The sequence below is a fragment of the Esox lucius genome, chromosome 17, assembly GCF_011004845.1.
Source record: "Esox lucius isolate fEsoLuc1 chromosome 17, fEsoLuc1.pri, whole genome shotgun sequence".
Classification (NCBI taxonomy): Eukaryota; Metazoa; Chordata; class Actinopteri; order Esociformes; family Esocidae; genus Esox; species Esox lucius.
Genome location: NC_047585.1, coordinates 26,417,402 through 26,433,262, shown reverse-complemented (window position 1 = coordinate 26,433,262; position 15,861 = coordinate 26,417,402). Strand labels below are relative to the sequence as shown.

The 15,861-nt window shown below is 41.1% G+C and overlaps 2 protein-coding genes across 4 annotated transcripts; both read left to right on the top strand.

Annotated features, from left to right (window-relative positions):
- Positions 1–990: 990 nt before the first annotated feature.
- sdhb (succinate dehydrogenase complex, subunit B, iron sulfur (Ip)) lies at positions 991–8,285 on the top strand. The gene is made up of 8 exons (XM_010881456.5): positions 991–1,133; positions 3,176–3,309; positions 5,062–5,147; positions 6,311–6,447; positions 6,554–6,670; positions 6,795–6,896; positions 7,039–7,161; positions 7,332–8,285. Exons 1-8 carry the CDS (start codon positions 1,062–1,064, stop codon positions 7,407–7,409), a joined length of 849 nt encoding a protein of 282 aa, XP_010879758.1. The 5' UTR covers positions 991–1,061; the 3' UTR covers positions 7,410–8,285.
- A 1,173-nt stretch (positions 8,286–9,458) lies between these two features.
- mfap2 (microfibril associated protein 2) lies at positions 9,459–15,782 on the top strand. Of its 3 annotated transcripts, none has more exons than XM_010903624.3 (9): positions 9,459–9,551; positions 11,768–11,805; positions 11,959–12,009; positions 12,241–12,267; positions 12,380–12,454; positions 14,079–14,114; positions 14,239–14,326; positions 14,423–14,496; positions 14,829–15,782. In XM_010903624.3, exons 2-9 carry the CDS (start codon positions 11,775–11,777, stop codon positions 14,930–14,932), a joined length of 486 nt encoding a protein of 161 aa, XP_010901926.1. In that variant the 5' UTR covers positions 9,459–9,551; positions 11,768–11,774; the 3' UTR covers positions 14,933–15,782. The 3 variants fall into 3 exon arrangements, with proteins under 3 accessions (XP_010901926.1, XP_010901925.1, XP_010901924.1); XM_010903623.3 differs by having other exon boundaries at positions 11,747–11,805; XM_010903622.3 differs by having other exon boundaries at positions 11,734–11,805.
- The last annotated feature ends 79 nt before the right edge of the window (positions 15,783–15,861 follow it).

The window sequence follows — 15,861 nt, the reverse complement described above, 5'->3', positions numbered from 1 at the left end:
TGGCAGTGAAAGGAGCATACTCCACTTGTTGGGTTAGTGATTCTTTTGAACATCAATACAGTTGTTCATGTAAAGTTTAATGTGCAAAAGATTTAGGCAATTTGATATTTTTTAACTTTTTATTTGGATATTAAGTGTTTATTTTCTCTCTAATGAACACAATAATTCCCTAAGTTGTCCAGAGGTTCATAGATATGGTTAGAAGAAATGTCAGGAAGAAATTTTAAATATAATATATTTAAATTTACAGAAGCTGTCTGCATTTGATGAACAGTACTTGGAGATCACTTTCTTGAGAAACCGAAGGAAATCCAATGAAGTTCTGCTCGGTACATAACAGTCATCTGGCACCAAAGCACGGCACGTGCAAGATTTATCTAAATATGGGTCCAGCATGCAGATCAGCCATCCTCCAATAACCAGATTAGTCTTAGGAACCTCTTATCAGAGCTAAGACTTTCCTAAAGGTACCCCAGGGTGCCATCTTTCGGATGGAATATTAAATAGTGTCCATACTCTCTGCGTACACCAAAGATACCATGGCACTTATTGTAAGAGTAGAGGTGTTAATCTGGGTGTCCTGGCTACATTTTATAATTTGGCTCTCATATCATCGTGTTCATACCATCATGTCCTCTAGCTTCCCTAGAGTTTGGGGAATAGTTACTTGTTCTTTCATAAACGTAGACATTACATTGGAGGATTGCTATACATTAAACCTAGTGGTGCGAGTAGAAGGGGATTGGTCTGTTTGTACCCTCTACCCCAAAGGGCATTACGAAAGAAACATTAACCATAAGGATGTCTAGCTGGGGCACAATATAAGGTGGAGACACCTCCCTGTGGCGGGGGTAATAAAATGACTGGAGTGTTCCCGCCCGGACTACATAATAATGGCGTTGCATCGTGGATCTTTGTTCTAAACGATCTTTGCCCTGGTCTTACGAAATACTGCAGTGCATTCTGGGATACCAATGTTTGCTTTAGGTTCTGCTTACGAAATATTGCAGTGCACTCTGGGATAGCAGACACCGGGAGGTCAGAGAAACTTTATATTCAAGATGTCGGTGATTTGTTTTTCGTCCTTGGGTCGCTGTACCGCAATGGCATACCGTTCTTCCGCTGGAATAGTGGTAAGAATGTCCATTTTGTACGATTGCCGGAGAAACAAATGCGGGTTGTCTTAGTCAGCGATGCGCTTGTCAGTAAGCTTATTGAAGGTGTTACTTAACGCGTTACGTCAGTGGTAGCTACCTAGCATATTCAGTGTCAAAATTGTAGGTAACTAACTCAGTGATTTCTGATTTTTTCTAGCTTGTAGTTGTTTTTCTTGCTAAATTGCTTGTTGTGTCTATTGGACGTTGTGATGTGGTTCACAGAAATAGCGGGGCAATATATGTACGATTTTTACTGTGCTACTGTAGTAGCATAAACAAAAGCTAAAATGAGGACTAGACACCTGCAGTTAATGTTTCGGATAATCGTTCTATACAAAATGTATCCTAGTGCCTGTGATATTACCTATATAATATAATACTTATGAGTTTCCATTGACTTGTATACTGGCTTTAGACAGTCGCAGTATTATTCTTCCAACCCTAAATTACCCAGACTTGCTAATACTATTCCGGCCTCGTTCGATAAGGGAAGACGAGGAGACTAGTCCTATTATTGTTTAGAGGCAGGATTTTAAACCGTGCCACTTTAATTCTGAATGAGTTAATACCTATCGTTCTATTAAGAAAACAAAGTAGCTATGTGATCTGTAGCCTGTTGTAGGAGTACTAAACTCCATCCTTAAAGGTACAGTTTACACTTTTTGAGAGTTAATTGCAAGTGCAGGCTTGCAATTGCCAAGGCACTATCGGATTGTCATAATACATAAGCCATGAAGCCTGCTTACTCGACCGATCACAGGATTGAGTGTGATACAAAAGAGACATAGCTCAAAGCAAATTCATCGGTTTATCTACCTCCATATGTCAGACCATTTTGTTCTAACAGTGGGTACAATAAAAATAAATAAATAAAATAAAAATGCAAACCATAATTAAACTTCTAAATGGTCCTGTATGGAAATCAGGAAATTGTATCTGTATATTCTTGGCCCATTAGATGTGGGAAACGCTGTCACATGTGATAAAGCTTTTTAAACAAATAGTGGTTCTCCTAGGTTTTTAGGAGATTTTTACTTCAGTGATGTCAAAGGAATTCAGGTGTAAGGCAGAGCTGAGTGGGTAATGTTGGCTTGTGGGTAGGTTGTGGTGGCACTTTTTATTGCTATTATTGTAAGAGCCAGAGATCAAGGTCTTCTTACAGCTAGTGAGCTTCACAGATAATCTCCCTTTTTTTAACCACAATATCTTTCTTGCCCCTAAATTGGCAGTTAAAACTTTTTTGTCCTGTCTATGATTTTTTTGGTTAAAACTCAGGTCAAATATATTTCAAAACCAACTTACTTCTTACAAAGTATATCTTAACTTCTTGAGAAAAATTACATAGTATACTTGTTAAAATAATTACTTTCCTGCTATCTGCTTTCATCCTATTCGACCCATCCCTGACACTATGTCGAAAAGAGGTGATGATAACAGAACAGGTATTTTAAGTGCTGAGCAAACTTCAGTAGACAATTTAAGTAAATAGATTATACAATTTGCAAATCAGCTTGCTTGAAATATTAACATTATAGTCTATTACATCTGTCTAACAAGCTCATGGAGGCTTCATCTACATCTGCCAAATGTGTATTATCAACAGCTGGAGACACAATTAGTTCAGAATTACCCTGTCTGCCAAAAAAGGCAAACATGCTTATTTTCTTAAACAAAAACACATTCATTGTAAAACTTCATTGTAAAAAGCTTGTTCTTAGCCATTTTCTCCCGTGACCAGGGGAAAGGTGTAGCTTATAGAGTAGTTTCAATATTTTTGTTTTAATTAACTGTCATGAAATACATTATTATACTTAATTTCTGAAGGTGCAATAATTTAATTAGAACCAAACGCAGAACTGAATCCATTAACTTTCAAACGGTACCTCTCTCTTCAAACCAGGAATATTGATTGTTATCTATTATGATAACACATTTTCAGTACTTTACCAAAATATTGTTTGTTATACCAGACCTAGGAGAAGCAGTCTTCCACACTCTCTCTGTCTTGTTACCACCAGGCGGTCCGGTATGCCCAGACAGCAGCAGCCACAGCCACACAGCCCAAAATCAAGAAGTTTCAGGTGTACCGCTGGGATCCAGACACGGTTGGGGACAAGCCTCGCATGCAAACCTTTGAGATTGATCTCAACACGTGAGTACAGCCTGCCCTATTTATTGATCACTTCCATTATGTTATTGGAACAAGGAGTCATTGAATTGATGTTATTTATGTTCAGTCTATAGTGACCAAGCTGTCTATTGCGAAGAGAATATAACTCACCATAGCCTTAGTTCAAACACTGCTCCATTGCCCAAGTACACTGGTGTTCTTAGGCATTACACCAGAACAGCTCTTTCACTGTTGGTATACATTCATATACAGTAAGTTCACTGTTCACAAATAAAGCTTTCTATGCTTCCACACCCACAACTGAAGTGCAATTATGGGCAGGTTACTCACCAAGCGAGAATGTCTGTGAGGACTGTAAAGAGCAGCCAAAGATAGTTTGGAGCAGTATTTCTAAACATACCAAATTAGACAAAAAGAACAGTGCTTTCAAGACAACATTGGAAAAGAATGAGGTCAGACATAAGTGCTTTCAGGCCGGAAAGTTGGTGCTTTAGGGTGTTACATGTGGTTCACACTTGGAAATCTGTGTTTGATGACCTTTCAGAATTTCTTTTTCACAGATGGCAATGCTCTGGCACTTCAGTTAGAAGGTTCCCATTTTCCTTGAAATAAAGCTGTTTAACTTGGAGCATAATTGATACCGACTTACATATTGACTAATATGTGAGCATGAGGTAGCTATCATGGCTGTATTTGACCCCAATCCAATAAGGAATTCAGAAATGTGTTTAGAGCTGGGCACAGTTTTTCAGAAGAATCTGACGACTAAGTACATGGATAGAACCTTTGTAGGAGACTTTATTAAATCAGTTTTTTTCCAAAGCCATTGTTACATAAGCTGTACTTTTAAATGTTTGACTATTTAATGACTTAAATACTTTTTCTTCCATAACAGTATACTAACAGTTCTGCTAAACATTATTTACTTGAAGTGTTTTGTAGTATGTAATAGCTGCATGTTACTATTTTAGTTAAAGACATCTGAAAGGTTTTGTTTCCCTGTAATGTGTCAGACCCCAGGAAGTCTAGGTGTCACCGAAGTGAATCGAAATGAATGATCAAAACAAGTGGCAGACCTGGGTTTGAGAGGGTAGAATTAGAACCCTCCATGTTGAATGAGGAAGGAAAACCCAGACACTCTAGACCGGTTCTCAGTCCTCCTACCTCTCGCTGTCCATCTGTTCCCATGCCTGTTTGTGTTTGTTCATTAATGGGAACCAAAATACCTTGGTGTAATGACATGGATCAGTAGAAGTCCAAGTCTTTTATTTGTCAAGTGCACCAAATAACGTGTCATTCTGAACAATGAAATTCTTGTGACATGGCACGCAACATCTCAGTCAGTCAAACCTAGACACCGGGCCTAAAACCCGGAAAAACCTAGACACCGGGCCTAAAACCCGGAAAAACCTAGACACCGGGCCTAAAACCCGGAAAAACCTAGACACCGGGCCTAAAACCCGGAAAAACCTAGACACCGGGCCTAAAACCCGGAAAAACCTAGACACCGGGCCTAAAACCCGGAAAAACCTAGACACCGGGCCTAAAACCCGGAAAGAGCGAGTGACAACAAGAAGGCTAGGACCAACTCCCTAGTAGGGTTGGAACCAAGGGGGGAACCCAGAGGGCAGTCAGACTCTAGGGGTGGCCAGTCCTCTTCTGGCTGTCCCATGTGATGATTTTATAACTGTTATTTTGTTATAAATAGTCAGATTACAGCTGTGTGTCTTGGGAAACAAACATTTTATCTATCTGCTTCTCTACTCTCTGCAGTTGTGGCCCCATGATATTAGACGCCCTCATCAAGATCAAGAATGAGATGGATGGCACTCTAACTTTCCGTCGATCGTGCAGAGAGGGTAAGTTACTAGGAAGTGGAGGTTATAGGGATTCTTGGGAATACGGATGCATAGGTACAATCAGAGCTGAAAAATACATTGTCACTTTTTTCTCTCTGTAAATTGCACATGCAATATATGGCTGCTATACTATGTATCCAAACTTTGGGTGTCTTCCAGCATACAAATATATGAATTTACTGTGAGAAGCTTTTAACATTAGCACCGCAAGGCCCAGCCAATGGCTTACTAGTTTTCTAATTTACAGCTGCAATAGCGAATTGAGCCAAAAGTAAACCGACACTGTGGATATAACTCATTTAAACACAATTTCTCTAGTTCTCAAACAGTTGTGTGCATTAACCAGCAATATAGCCAACTGTTTATCCCGCTAACTAGCATAACTGGCTAGTTAGCCTAGAAGCACAGGGGAGTGGTCTAGCATCAATACATTTATCTTGGGATCATTGTAGGCAAAACTTGATGACAAGCACTGAGGAACAGACATTTTGCCTTATCCAGAAAAATTGTAACAGGCATGGGGAGGGACTTTAGATTAGGGTCAAGGTGGAATAATCACCTGGGAAAATGTAGGATGGCTGTCAGAGCAGTCACGCTGTAGGTTTAGCACTTTTTCCACTTTAGGAAATTGTAAATCAGCCCATATTTAAAGCCTTCAAATGATGAATTTTACTATTCGGATGTGGGTGAAGATTTCACTTTCTAGATATACCTAATATATGTGTGAGTGGCTTGGTGGGGTAGTCTGTCTTAGCTTTTCCCCTGAGTCGAGTAAGTGCATTTACCTGCAGCAAGGCCACTTGCCTGCCTTTCCAAGGTAAACATAAATTGTTGGAATGATTTTAGTGGTAAATCACAAAAAAACCTTTTAGAGTGCAAGAAATACTTCTTGTGTTCTTAAGGCTTGGTGTACTCTTATGTTGCCTCAGGGCATTTGGACAGCCTAAAGGTGAGAAAGTGTGTCCAGGATGGAATTAAGAACAGGTGGCCCAGAGGTTTATGCTACCAGAGCTTCTTAGTTGAATGCCTGATTATCCTCGAATACATATACTCTTGTCCAGAAAATATAAATAAAACATGTCTGTTCCTTCTTTAACCTAATAAAACATAATACAAATAAAAAGGTGATTAAGAATGTGTATTTTGTGTTTGCTGTGATGCAGGTATCTGTGGATCATGTGCAATGAACATCAATGGAGGCAACACCCTGGCCTGTCTGAACAAGATTGACACCAACACCAGTAAGGTGACCAAAATCTACCCCCTACCGCACATGTATGTGGTCAAGGATCTGGTCCCTGTGAGTATTGTTCAATTCCACTCTTCACAAGCTGCCTGGATTATTATTTTTATTTGGCAGTCTTACACTGAAATTGCTGTAAGATGGTTGATGGTTTTGGTTGCAGGACATGAGTAATTTCTATGCTCAGTATAAGTCAATCGAGCCCTACCTGAAGAAGAAGGATGAGACCAATGAGGGGAAGGAGCAGTATCATCAGACTGTGGAGGACAGACAAAAACTGGTACATCACTCCTGGTTCAACAGCAATAGGCAGAATTAAGATGGTTGAGCAGACTGCCGCCACCGTGTCCATCTGTTGAAGTGTCTTCTGGTGATGTTCTTACTGGCGTGTCTTCCTCTGGCAGGATGGCTTGTATGAATGCATCCTGTGCGCGTGCTGCAGCACGAGCTGCCCCAGCTACTGGTGGAACGGAGACAAGTACCTGGGACCTGCTGTTCTGATGCAGGTCTCTGCTTTTATAGTATAGTACCCATGTTTAGTTTAACTTTGTGTGATATGTTCGAGGGCAGTCCAAAGGCAGACTGACGAGGGAATTTGCGTCTGCACCCTGGACTGTTCCTGGGCTCACCTCTGTCCTCCACCTCCAGGCCTACCGCTGGATGATCGACTCACGGGACGAGTTCACGGAAGAGCGTCTTTCCCAGCTGCAGGATCCCTTCTCACTCTACCGCTGTCACACCATCATGAACTGCACTAGGACCTGCCCCAAGGTACCATACCAGCAGTCAGCTTCCCTGTTCTAGTCACTGTTACAAATGATTTAGCAGTAGCGAGTGCATATTTTAACATTCTTTATTTGTACTGTCCTGCCCGTGCTCTTACCAAGTGAGCTACACAGGAACCGATCCAGTCATTCATCAAATCTCTTCTACTCTCGCAGGGTCTGAATCCAGGACTGGCGATTGCGGAGATAAAGAAGATGATGGCAATGTACAAGGAGAAAAGAGCTGCTGCTTGATCTCTGGTGGCATTCAGCTCCTTAAATTATACTGTAATTAACAAGCCCTAATAGAGGTCTGCTTGGCCTGCACACCTGCCAACCTCAACACCTACACACTCCAACACCACTGACTGATAGGGGACATTCAAGGGGAAATGGGCATGGTCCTGTGTGTGTGTGTGTGCGCGCCCGCATTCTCAATTTGTGTACTTGTGGGTACCAGATATCCCCATAAAAATAGAGCAATCAGAAATAATGTTCCATACAGAGTTTTGGTCAGTCACCACATGGGAACTTTTTTTTGCTTAGGGGATTAGGTTTAGAGAAAAAAACTTGCTATTGGGCATAGTGTTTAAATTGGGGTTACTTTCAGGTTTAGGTATGACCATTTAAGGTTGTGTTATGTCTAGGTTAAGTTTAAGGCTAGGGAATAAGGGAAAATGTTTAGGTGGTTAGGATACCTATCCCCACAAAGATTAAGAACAAATGTGTGGACACGTATTAACAGAGCTCTACACTTCCCTTTACTGGCAAAACATGGTTACTTGTGTGTTGGTGGCCCAAAACAAATATTTTAGCCCACAAACTAGTGCACTAGAATAAAAAAAATCCAGGTGGCACACAATTCCTGTGGAAATTGGTGAACTGTAGAACCCTGTCTAAGTTTGTGAGACATGGCCTGATGATTTAACTAGAACGATGGTGTATTCCGTAGTTAATGCCCGTTGTTTGGTCAGTGTGTGAATGTGGGTGGGTTTGAGTTTAGAGTCTGGTAGGTTAACAGACATGTATAACGTGTATATGAACTGCAGCTCTTCCATCATACCAGTATACCTGCATTATTTAATGGGAGTTTTCATTTCAATGTGTAATAAATATTAACACTTTAATGTCTGCCGTTGTGTATCCCTGGTTAGTATGCCTGCTGTGGTCGAGTGTGCTCTCTGTCCTGTCCTATACAATTCCGTTGTAGATATGTCCTTTAGCACCACGTTGGGGAAATGGGTCCTGAGGAATCATGTACAGCATTAGAATATTTGTAGGTTTAGGGATCTTTTGAACTCTCCTATAAAGCCTGGATCTCATATCTGCTGGAGTATTTGCATCTCAAAATACTGTTGTTGATATCTCAGGAAAAGCCTGCATTCAAATAAAACACCAATCACAAACATGATTCAAAAGAACCCAGAGAGAAGTATTCCCGAATTGTCATATACTACCGGAGTGTAGCCAATATCACGGTTACAGGTTAAAGCCCCGTCTGTTATTGTTTGACATTACATTATCGACTGCATTTAGTGGGTGATAACCAATTTTGACCCAAACTTAGAAGTTGAATGGCCTCCACTTTCTCTTCCCAGGTTTAAATTTAGTGGGCAAATTGCAGAGAACACACCTCTACGACAAAAACTCCCATGTGTTTTGCAAAACGCACCATTGCGAAAGGGGAGCACAAAAGTAGGTCCAGTTAAATGAGAAACTGAATATAGCCAAGTTTTCAAAGAGATGCGTTTCAACTGTATTATCTTTATTTTATATTCGTATCTCATTGGTAAAAAACAAAACAAAATTAGTGTGGATAAATCAACTAAGACTGGGCTACCTTATAAATACAGGTTAATTGACAGCAAGTTAAGTCTCTCTGGGTAATGGTACCCGCAGCGTATATTATCCATATACTGCACATGGGAAATACAAATTAATGAAGCCAGACAACCACACAGTTGTTTTTTTACAAATTTGTTAATCAAAGACATGGCCAAAAGTTATATCATACCGCTCCAATTCGGGGGGTTTGTTTAAATGCAGAAGCCAAATCTCTGTAGGATCTTGTGTATAAACTGACAAACATCCCCTTTCCTTTTGTTGCATTGACAATGTACAGCCAAACAGTCAAACGCTAAAGTTTATGACTCTTGAGATTATCATTGTAGACATAATACTGCTTTCAAACTGAGCTGTTCATCCATCCTGAAAGAGGTTTACGTAGGCTATAGTCAGTTACACTGTCTGTGGTCGGTGGGGGTCGGCGATGCGACTGACAGAGGCGGGGAGAGGGGGCTCGAAGGCGGGGCGCTGCAATGTGTCGTTCGGTCAGACCGTGCAGAATTCGGACTCATGAGACTTGTAGATCGCCGGAGCAAAGAAAAATAAAGATAGGTAAGAACTAGAAATTCATGGAAATTGTTTAAAGGAATATATCTAAATATGAAATAATTGTCAAAACAGCATGAAAGTGTCTTGTTAATTATGTTCGCTTTATTAGTTTGAAATATTAATCAAAGGTCAAGGGAGGATTAAGCTAGTGTTGGATTTTCTTTTGCATTTTTCAGACCGGGGAGCGTTATTAATTTTAAAATATTATGAGGAATTATTTCTCAATTAGTGTTATTGGAAATGACCAGTAAAAGTTTATACAATCATGCAAACTCTCCAAGTATAATGCTTGCATGGTCAATGCAAGCTGTGTTGACCTGTCAACTGCATAATCTTTATATATTTTCTTTGCAATTCACGAAACGACTGGGCTTGTTCAATAGGTATTTTAATATTTGGAATTATTTTCAGAATGGTCTACTTTGTGTGCAGATCGTTATAAATTGACTTGAGCGTGTCCATTGGTGTGGAGAGGAGGTAATCTGCACTCCAGGGGGGTGGGGTTATAGCTTGGGGCAATGACAATACAATGGAGAGGGGCAGGCCAATATAAATAAAACGAAAGAAAAGGAAAGAAAAAAAACAATGAAGGCTGTTTAAGGGGTGTTAGAAAAAAGGAGTGACAGGAGACAAAAGCAGGGGAGAGGTGGATATATATATATATGCATATATTTTACTGTGTGCTTGAAAACAAACAATTGTTTAAGTATATTTAGCAGGAATAGGAGTATGGATGAAGAGATGGGTCTCTCCCCTTTCATGGTGACGTTTTCCCCAAGTCCCCATGCTTTGGGGGAGGGGGTCAGTGAGGGCTGGAGAGGAGGGGAATGAAATGAGTTTGAGCAGGGGGGAGTAATAGCTCCCAGATGTGTGCTGTGAAAACATATGGTTTCCGATAGCCACTGTGATGCACAAGAGGAATGTCTGAGCACACTCACAGACACACGCACACACACAAAGGTGACATATACTTTCATTTTACACTCATACACTTACATGTTGACTCATGCTTAACATGTACATTTCCCTACAGCCAAGAGTAATGCACATGTAGTCCACATTCCGCCACTCCTCATAGAATGATGTGTGATGACGCTGAAACATACACACAAACACACAACAAAGATTACATGATAACACTCAGTTCATATACATTGGATTGTCTAATTGTGTGCCTTACAGTTAAGCAGAAGGGGGATCATATACTAATTTCACTAGGAAAGTGGCCAAATATTGTGGTCTGCACAGTCACTTAAAGGCAGTTTAGTTAGAGAAACTGTTCTTGGTGCCAAATGTTCCCAGCTGAACAACAGTTTTTGCAGTTTATATGTTGTTACAAACTTTACCATTAAAATGTGTAATTTACTTAAGAGCTGTAATAAGAATTGAAGTGGAGTCTGATTTCAAGTACTGCTATTCACTGAGAATACAGTCCCCTTCCCCTCTTCACGAATGCCCCTTATTCACTCGTTCTCTCAATCTGTCTGTCTTTTTGGCTTAGCATGCAGTGGTCATACTGTACAAACTCAACCTGGCCAGCTCTCTGCTTATTAGAGAGAGGGAGGGACAGCGGGTGGAGAGAGAGTGGGAGAGAGAGAGAGGATGGGGAGACAGAGAGAGATGGGAGAGAGAGAGAAGGAAAGAGGGAGAGAGAGGGGTGAGAGGGGGATGGGTTCAGGGAAATGACAAGAGAGGGCGACAGAGGGGAAATGAGAAACGTGGAGAAGAGGGGGAGACAGGGAGAGGGGGAGAGGGGGAGAGGGTGGGGTTGAGGGGCTCAGAGGTTCTTTTCCAGGAATTTAGTCCCTGCTCTGTCTGCTGTAGAGCGTTTCTCAGTAGAAATGAGAAAAGGAGAAAAACAGAGGGATTGTTAAGAAAGACAGACGTGCTACATTCTTGCTGTCAAAGTTTTCCCTTTCCTCTGACTTTCTGGGGCCTGGGGAGGGCAGTGAAGGAGAGAGTTAAGGAGGAAGAGAAGTAGGCCCACGGTAAAAAGAGGGGGAAGATGTGAGGCTAGACCATATAGAGATGGAAAGGAAAAGACAAAAGGACAATGGATAAAAGGCTGTCTCAGTTGGTAGTCTACGAAAGACAAAGAACTACATTTATGACAATAACAAACCCCATGTAACGGATGTGTGTCTCCATATCACATGGGAGCAGTAACCCACTAAACATCTTTAAGGTCTCATTCACAGTGTCATTCTACCTCCACACAGAGCGACCATGAGAGTCCTTCTGCTACTCTCCATGCCAGGTTAGTCACACTGGTCACGTAACACGTAACAAACAAGACTCTGCTGTACACTCCACTGATGCTGTGCCATACTGTTTGGTTGTATTGAACACCACCAAAACAGACGTTTCCTGCACCTTTGCCTAATCCTTTTGCCCAACTCCGCCTTAACAGTCCTCCTACTAGCCCAGCCTCCACTCTACCAAGAACCCTTTCCTTTCCTGGGTGAGTTCATCTACATTATCACTACACTGTCAGTCCTCATGTACAAACACACCGCAATTCAGTACTGGATGTCTGTACATCTGGTCATTATGTTGTGTCTTTTGTCTACTCGCCCGAGGGTGTATCATGTTGACTTTTGAATTGTCTGTTTGTTGTGCAGTTGTCACAATATTTTACCAGTCAGTGTAAACAGTGCATGTCTCATCTGTACCTTGGTTCATTTTTTCACAGAGGACTATGGCCCTGATTATTTCCCTGGTAAGATACTCATCGAGCTTGTTACCTATGTTATTTTGGTGGTATTGTTGCGTTTGATGAACAAATGTGGAAAGACCTTTGATGATGTGCTGGACATCTCTCTCCTGCTCAGAGGCGGAAGTTCAGCAGCAGGTTCTGTTACAGGGTCCCCGACCATTCCCTGGGTCTGAACATCCAGGTCCTTCTGGTATGTACACCTACCTCTCATTATCTACACTTTGTGTCTTTCTGTTATCTACTATTACACATTTGTTATCTGCTATTGACCGTATAATATTTGTTTTACACCATGTATGTTTTACTTTACAACATGTATTTTATCTATTATTCAACATGATCTACTATTTAACAAGTATTCTATTCTATTCTACATGTACTATTAGTAAATATGTATTATCAACCATTCAACATATATTATCAACTATTTAACAAGTATTATATGCTATTGGACATTAATTATATACAAGCCTGTTTCCAAAGAAGTTGGGACGCTGTGTAAAATGCAAAAAAAAACAGAATGCAATGATGTGCAAATAATTTATTCCTGTATTTAATTGAAAATAATACAACGACAACATATCAGATGTTGAAACAGAGAAATTGTATTGTTTTTGGAAAAATACAACCCGTTTCTAAAAAGTTGGGACAGGAGCATGTTTACCACTGTGTTGCATCTCCTCTTCTTTTAACAATACTCTGTAAGCGTTTGGGAACTGAGGAGACCAATTGCTGTAATTGTGAAACTGAAATGTATTCCCATGTTTGCTTGATATAAGATTTCAGCTGCTCAACAGTTTGGGGTCTTCTTTGTCGTATTTTTGGTTTCATAATGTGTCAACTGTTTTCAATGGATGACAGGTCTGGACTGCAGGCAGGCCAGTTTAGCACCCCGACTCTTTTACTATGGAGCCACTATGTTGTAATATGTGTAGAATGTGGTTTGGCAATGTCTTGCTGAAATAAGAAAGGCCTTGTCTGAAAAAGACATCTTCTGGATGGCAGCTTATGTTGCTCCAAAACCTGTATATATTGTTCAGCATTAATGGTGCCTTCACAGATGTGCAAGTCACCCATGCCATGTGCGCTAATGCACCCCCATACCATCATAGGTGCTGGCTTTTGAACTGTGTGCTGATAATAAGCCAGATGGTCGACAGCGGTTCTGGATCTTGTTTATGTATGTTTCTACTACAGAATCATGTCTGTTTTTAATGCAGATTCTCTGAATCCTTTAATGATATTATGTACCCTCATGCAATTGTATGTTGAGAAGCGTTATTCTGCAATTGTTGCACTATTGCCTATGCAGTCTTTCAAAAAGTGATGAAGCCCTCTCCATTCTCACTTTTGACAGACCCATCCTTTCTGTAAATATCTATTAATATCCAATCATGTTACTGATCTATTGCCAATTGACCTAATTAGTTGCAATTTTTTGCCAGGTTTAGTTTTTTAGCATTACACAACTTTGCTAGTCTTTTCTTGCCTCTGTCTCAACTTGTCCCAACATGTTGCTGGCATCAAATTCAGTGGGGATATATTTTTCAAGAAACAACAAAATGTCTCAGTTTCAACAATTGACATGTTGTCTTCATACTATGCTCAACTGAATATAGGGGTTTGTATGATTTGCACATCATGGCAGTCTGTATTTACATTTTACGCAGCGTCCCAACTTTCTTGGAAAAGGTGCTGTATTATTCAGAATGCTTTACCTACCAATCGACATGTTTTATCTTCCACTCTGGCCTGTTCTATTTTAGAACTGTTATAACTATTCCACTGAAGTGAGTTCTGGGTTTGTGTTCCAGAGCCAGAGACAGAACCCACAGAACCGGGCCCTCTGGGTAAGAAACACGGGTCGAGAGAAAGAGGGAGGGTCTGATATTGTGATATCCAGGAGGTTGTGTGGAGGTTGTGTGGAGGTTGTGTGTATGGCCTTACCTGGCTCACTTGTTTTCTGTTGTGTAGATTGCCGGGAGGAGCAGTACCCCTGCACCAGACTTTACTCTGTTCACAAGCCATGCAAACAGTGCCTGAATAGCCTCTGTTTTTACAGGTAGGCTACTGAATTTGAAAGTTTTTACCATGTTAGTGTGGGCAGTGAATTCTTAATGTTCAGTGTCAAACTATAACCCTGTTCCTCTCACCTCAGCTTACGAAGGGTGTATTTGATCAACAAGGAGGTGTGTGTCAGGACCGTGTGTGCTCACGAAGAGCTTCTAAGAGGTGAGGTTAGCATACGTGGTTGGCCAAATTTCTTGTTTACAATTCACACACACATTAGTTTTTCCGTCCTTCTGGGGACCGGAAAATGAGCATCTCCACATTCCCTATCCCCAAGCCCTAAATTTTAACATTTATGCCTAAACTTACATTAAACCCCATTCTCTAAATCTAACCTGAGGCAGAAATGAGTGGTACCTGCTAAAACATGCTCAGGTTTTCCTCTCTTCATACACGTTGATCACACTCATGCACAGTACATTTCTGTGGAGGCGCAAACAAGTATCTTTTCCTCTCTCATCGTTCCTTCATTCTCTCTCTCTGTCTGCCTGTAGCTGACATGTGCCGTGACCAGTTTTCTCGTTGTGGCGTAGCGGCAGTGAGTGGCCAGTGTGGGGTGCTGGGGAGCAGCTGTGGGAAGAGCTGTGGTGGCTGTTGAGGACATGGGACACAGAGAGAACACCAGCCCAAGTACTGCCCCCTCTGGGGTCCACATCCCGCCCCTCTAACGCAGCCCTTTTCCTGTTTCATCTTTCACTATATTCCACATAATCTTTGATACCAAAGAACTCCTATTTTTATTTTCTCTACTTTTCTAGGGACTTTTCCCCTCTCCTCATCTCTCAGAGTTATACATCATGCCAAGTGGGATCAGTAGAACGTGTGTATGTATAAATACATATATTATTTCGTACTCAACAGAACATTGATGACTATCACATAACTGGTGCTATAAAATCACTACCACACTGGTGCTACGGAATGGAAATCAGCACCCGGTCAGAGATGCACATAAAAAAAAAAAAGAAGCTACATTTTGATCATTTGTTGTTGTTGTTGTTGTTGCCGCCTTACTGTATCATATATTCTACATATTTGTGTGGTGATTGTTGATTGTTTTTACTGTACCTGTGTTGAAAAGCAGTCATAGTACTGATACATCCAGTGGCAGCCACTGTGCACTGAGCTTAACCACAGAGGTCAACCACAATACTCAATAATCACCTGTAATCATCCCACTGCCTCAGCGCCGACTGGGTGCTGAGCAGCGACAGTCAGACTTGAAGAGACGGGTGCTGACCTGACCCCTTACCTCTCTTGAAAGTGTTTTTGTGTAACATGGACGGCCACTATTGAGCTGTGGTGGCTGGTGACCTTGCGGTGACTGAGGCTTCACATAGCAGTGGCAATACGTGCTCTACAAAGGCGGCTCACAAATTGGTACTGTACTACTGCTTCGTAAAAGCCTTTCACTATAATGGAGAAAAATAAAAATGTTTTTACTACAATGTCGTCTTGCTGTGATTCGTCCTGTGGTGGGGTGGGGAGTGAACACCTTTTGTCTTTTCACATGACATTTTGTCCACC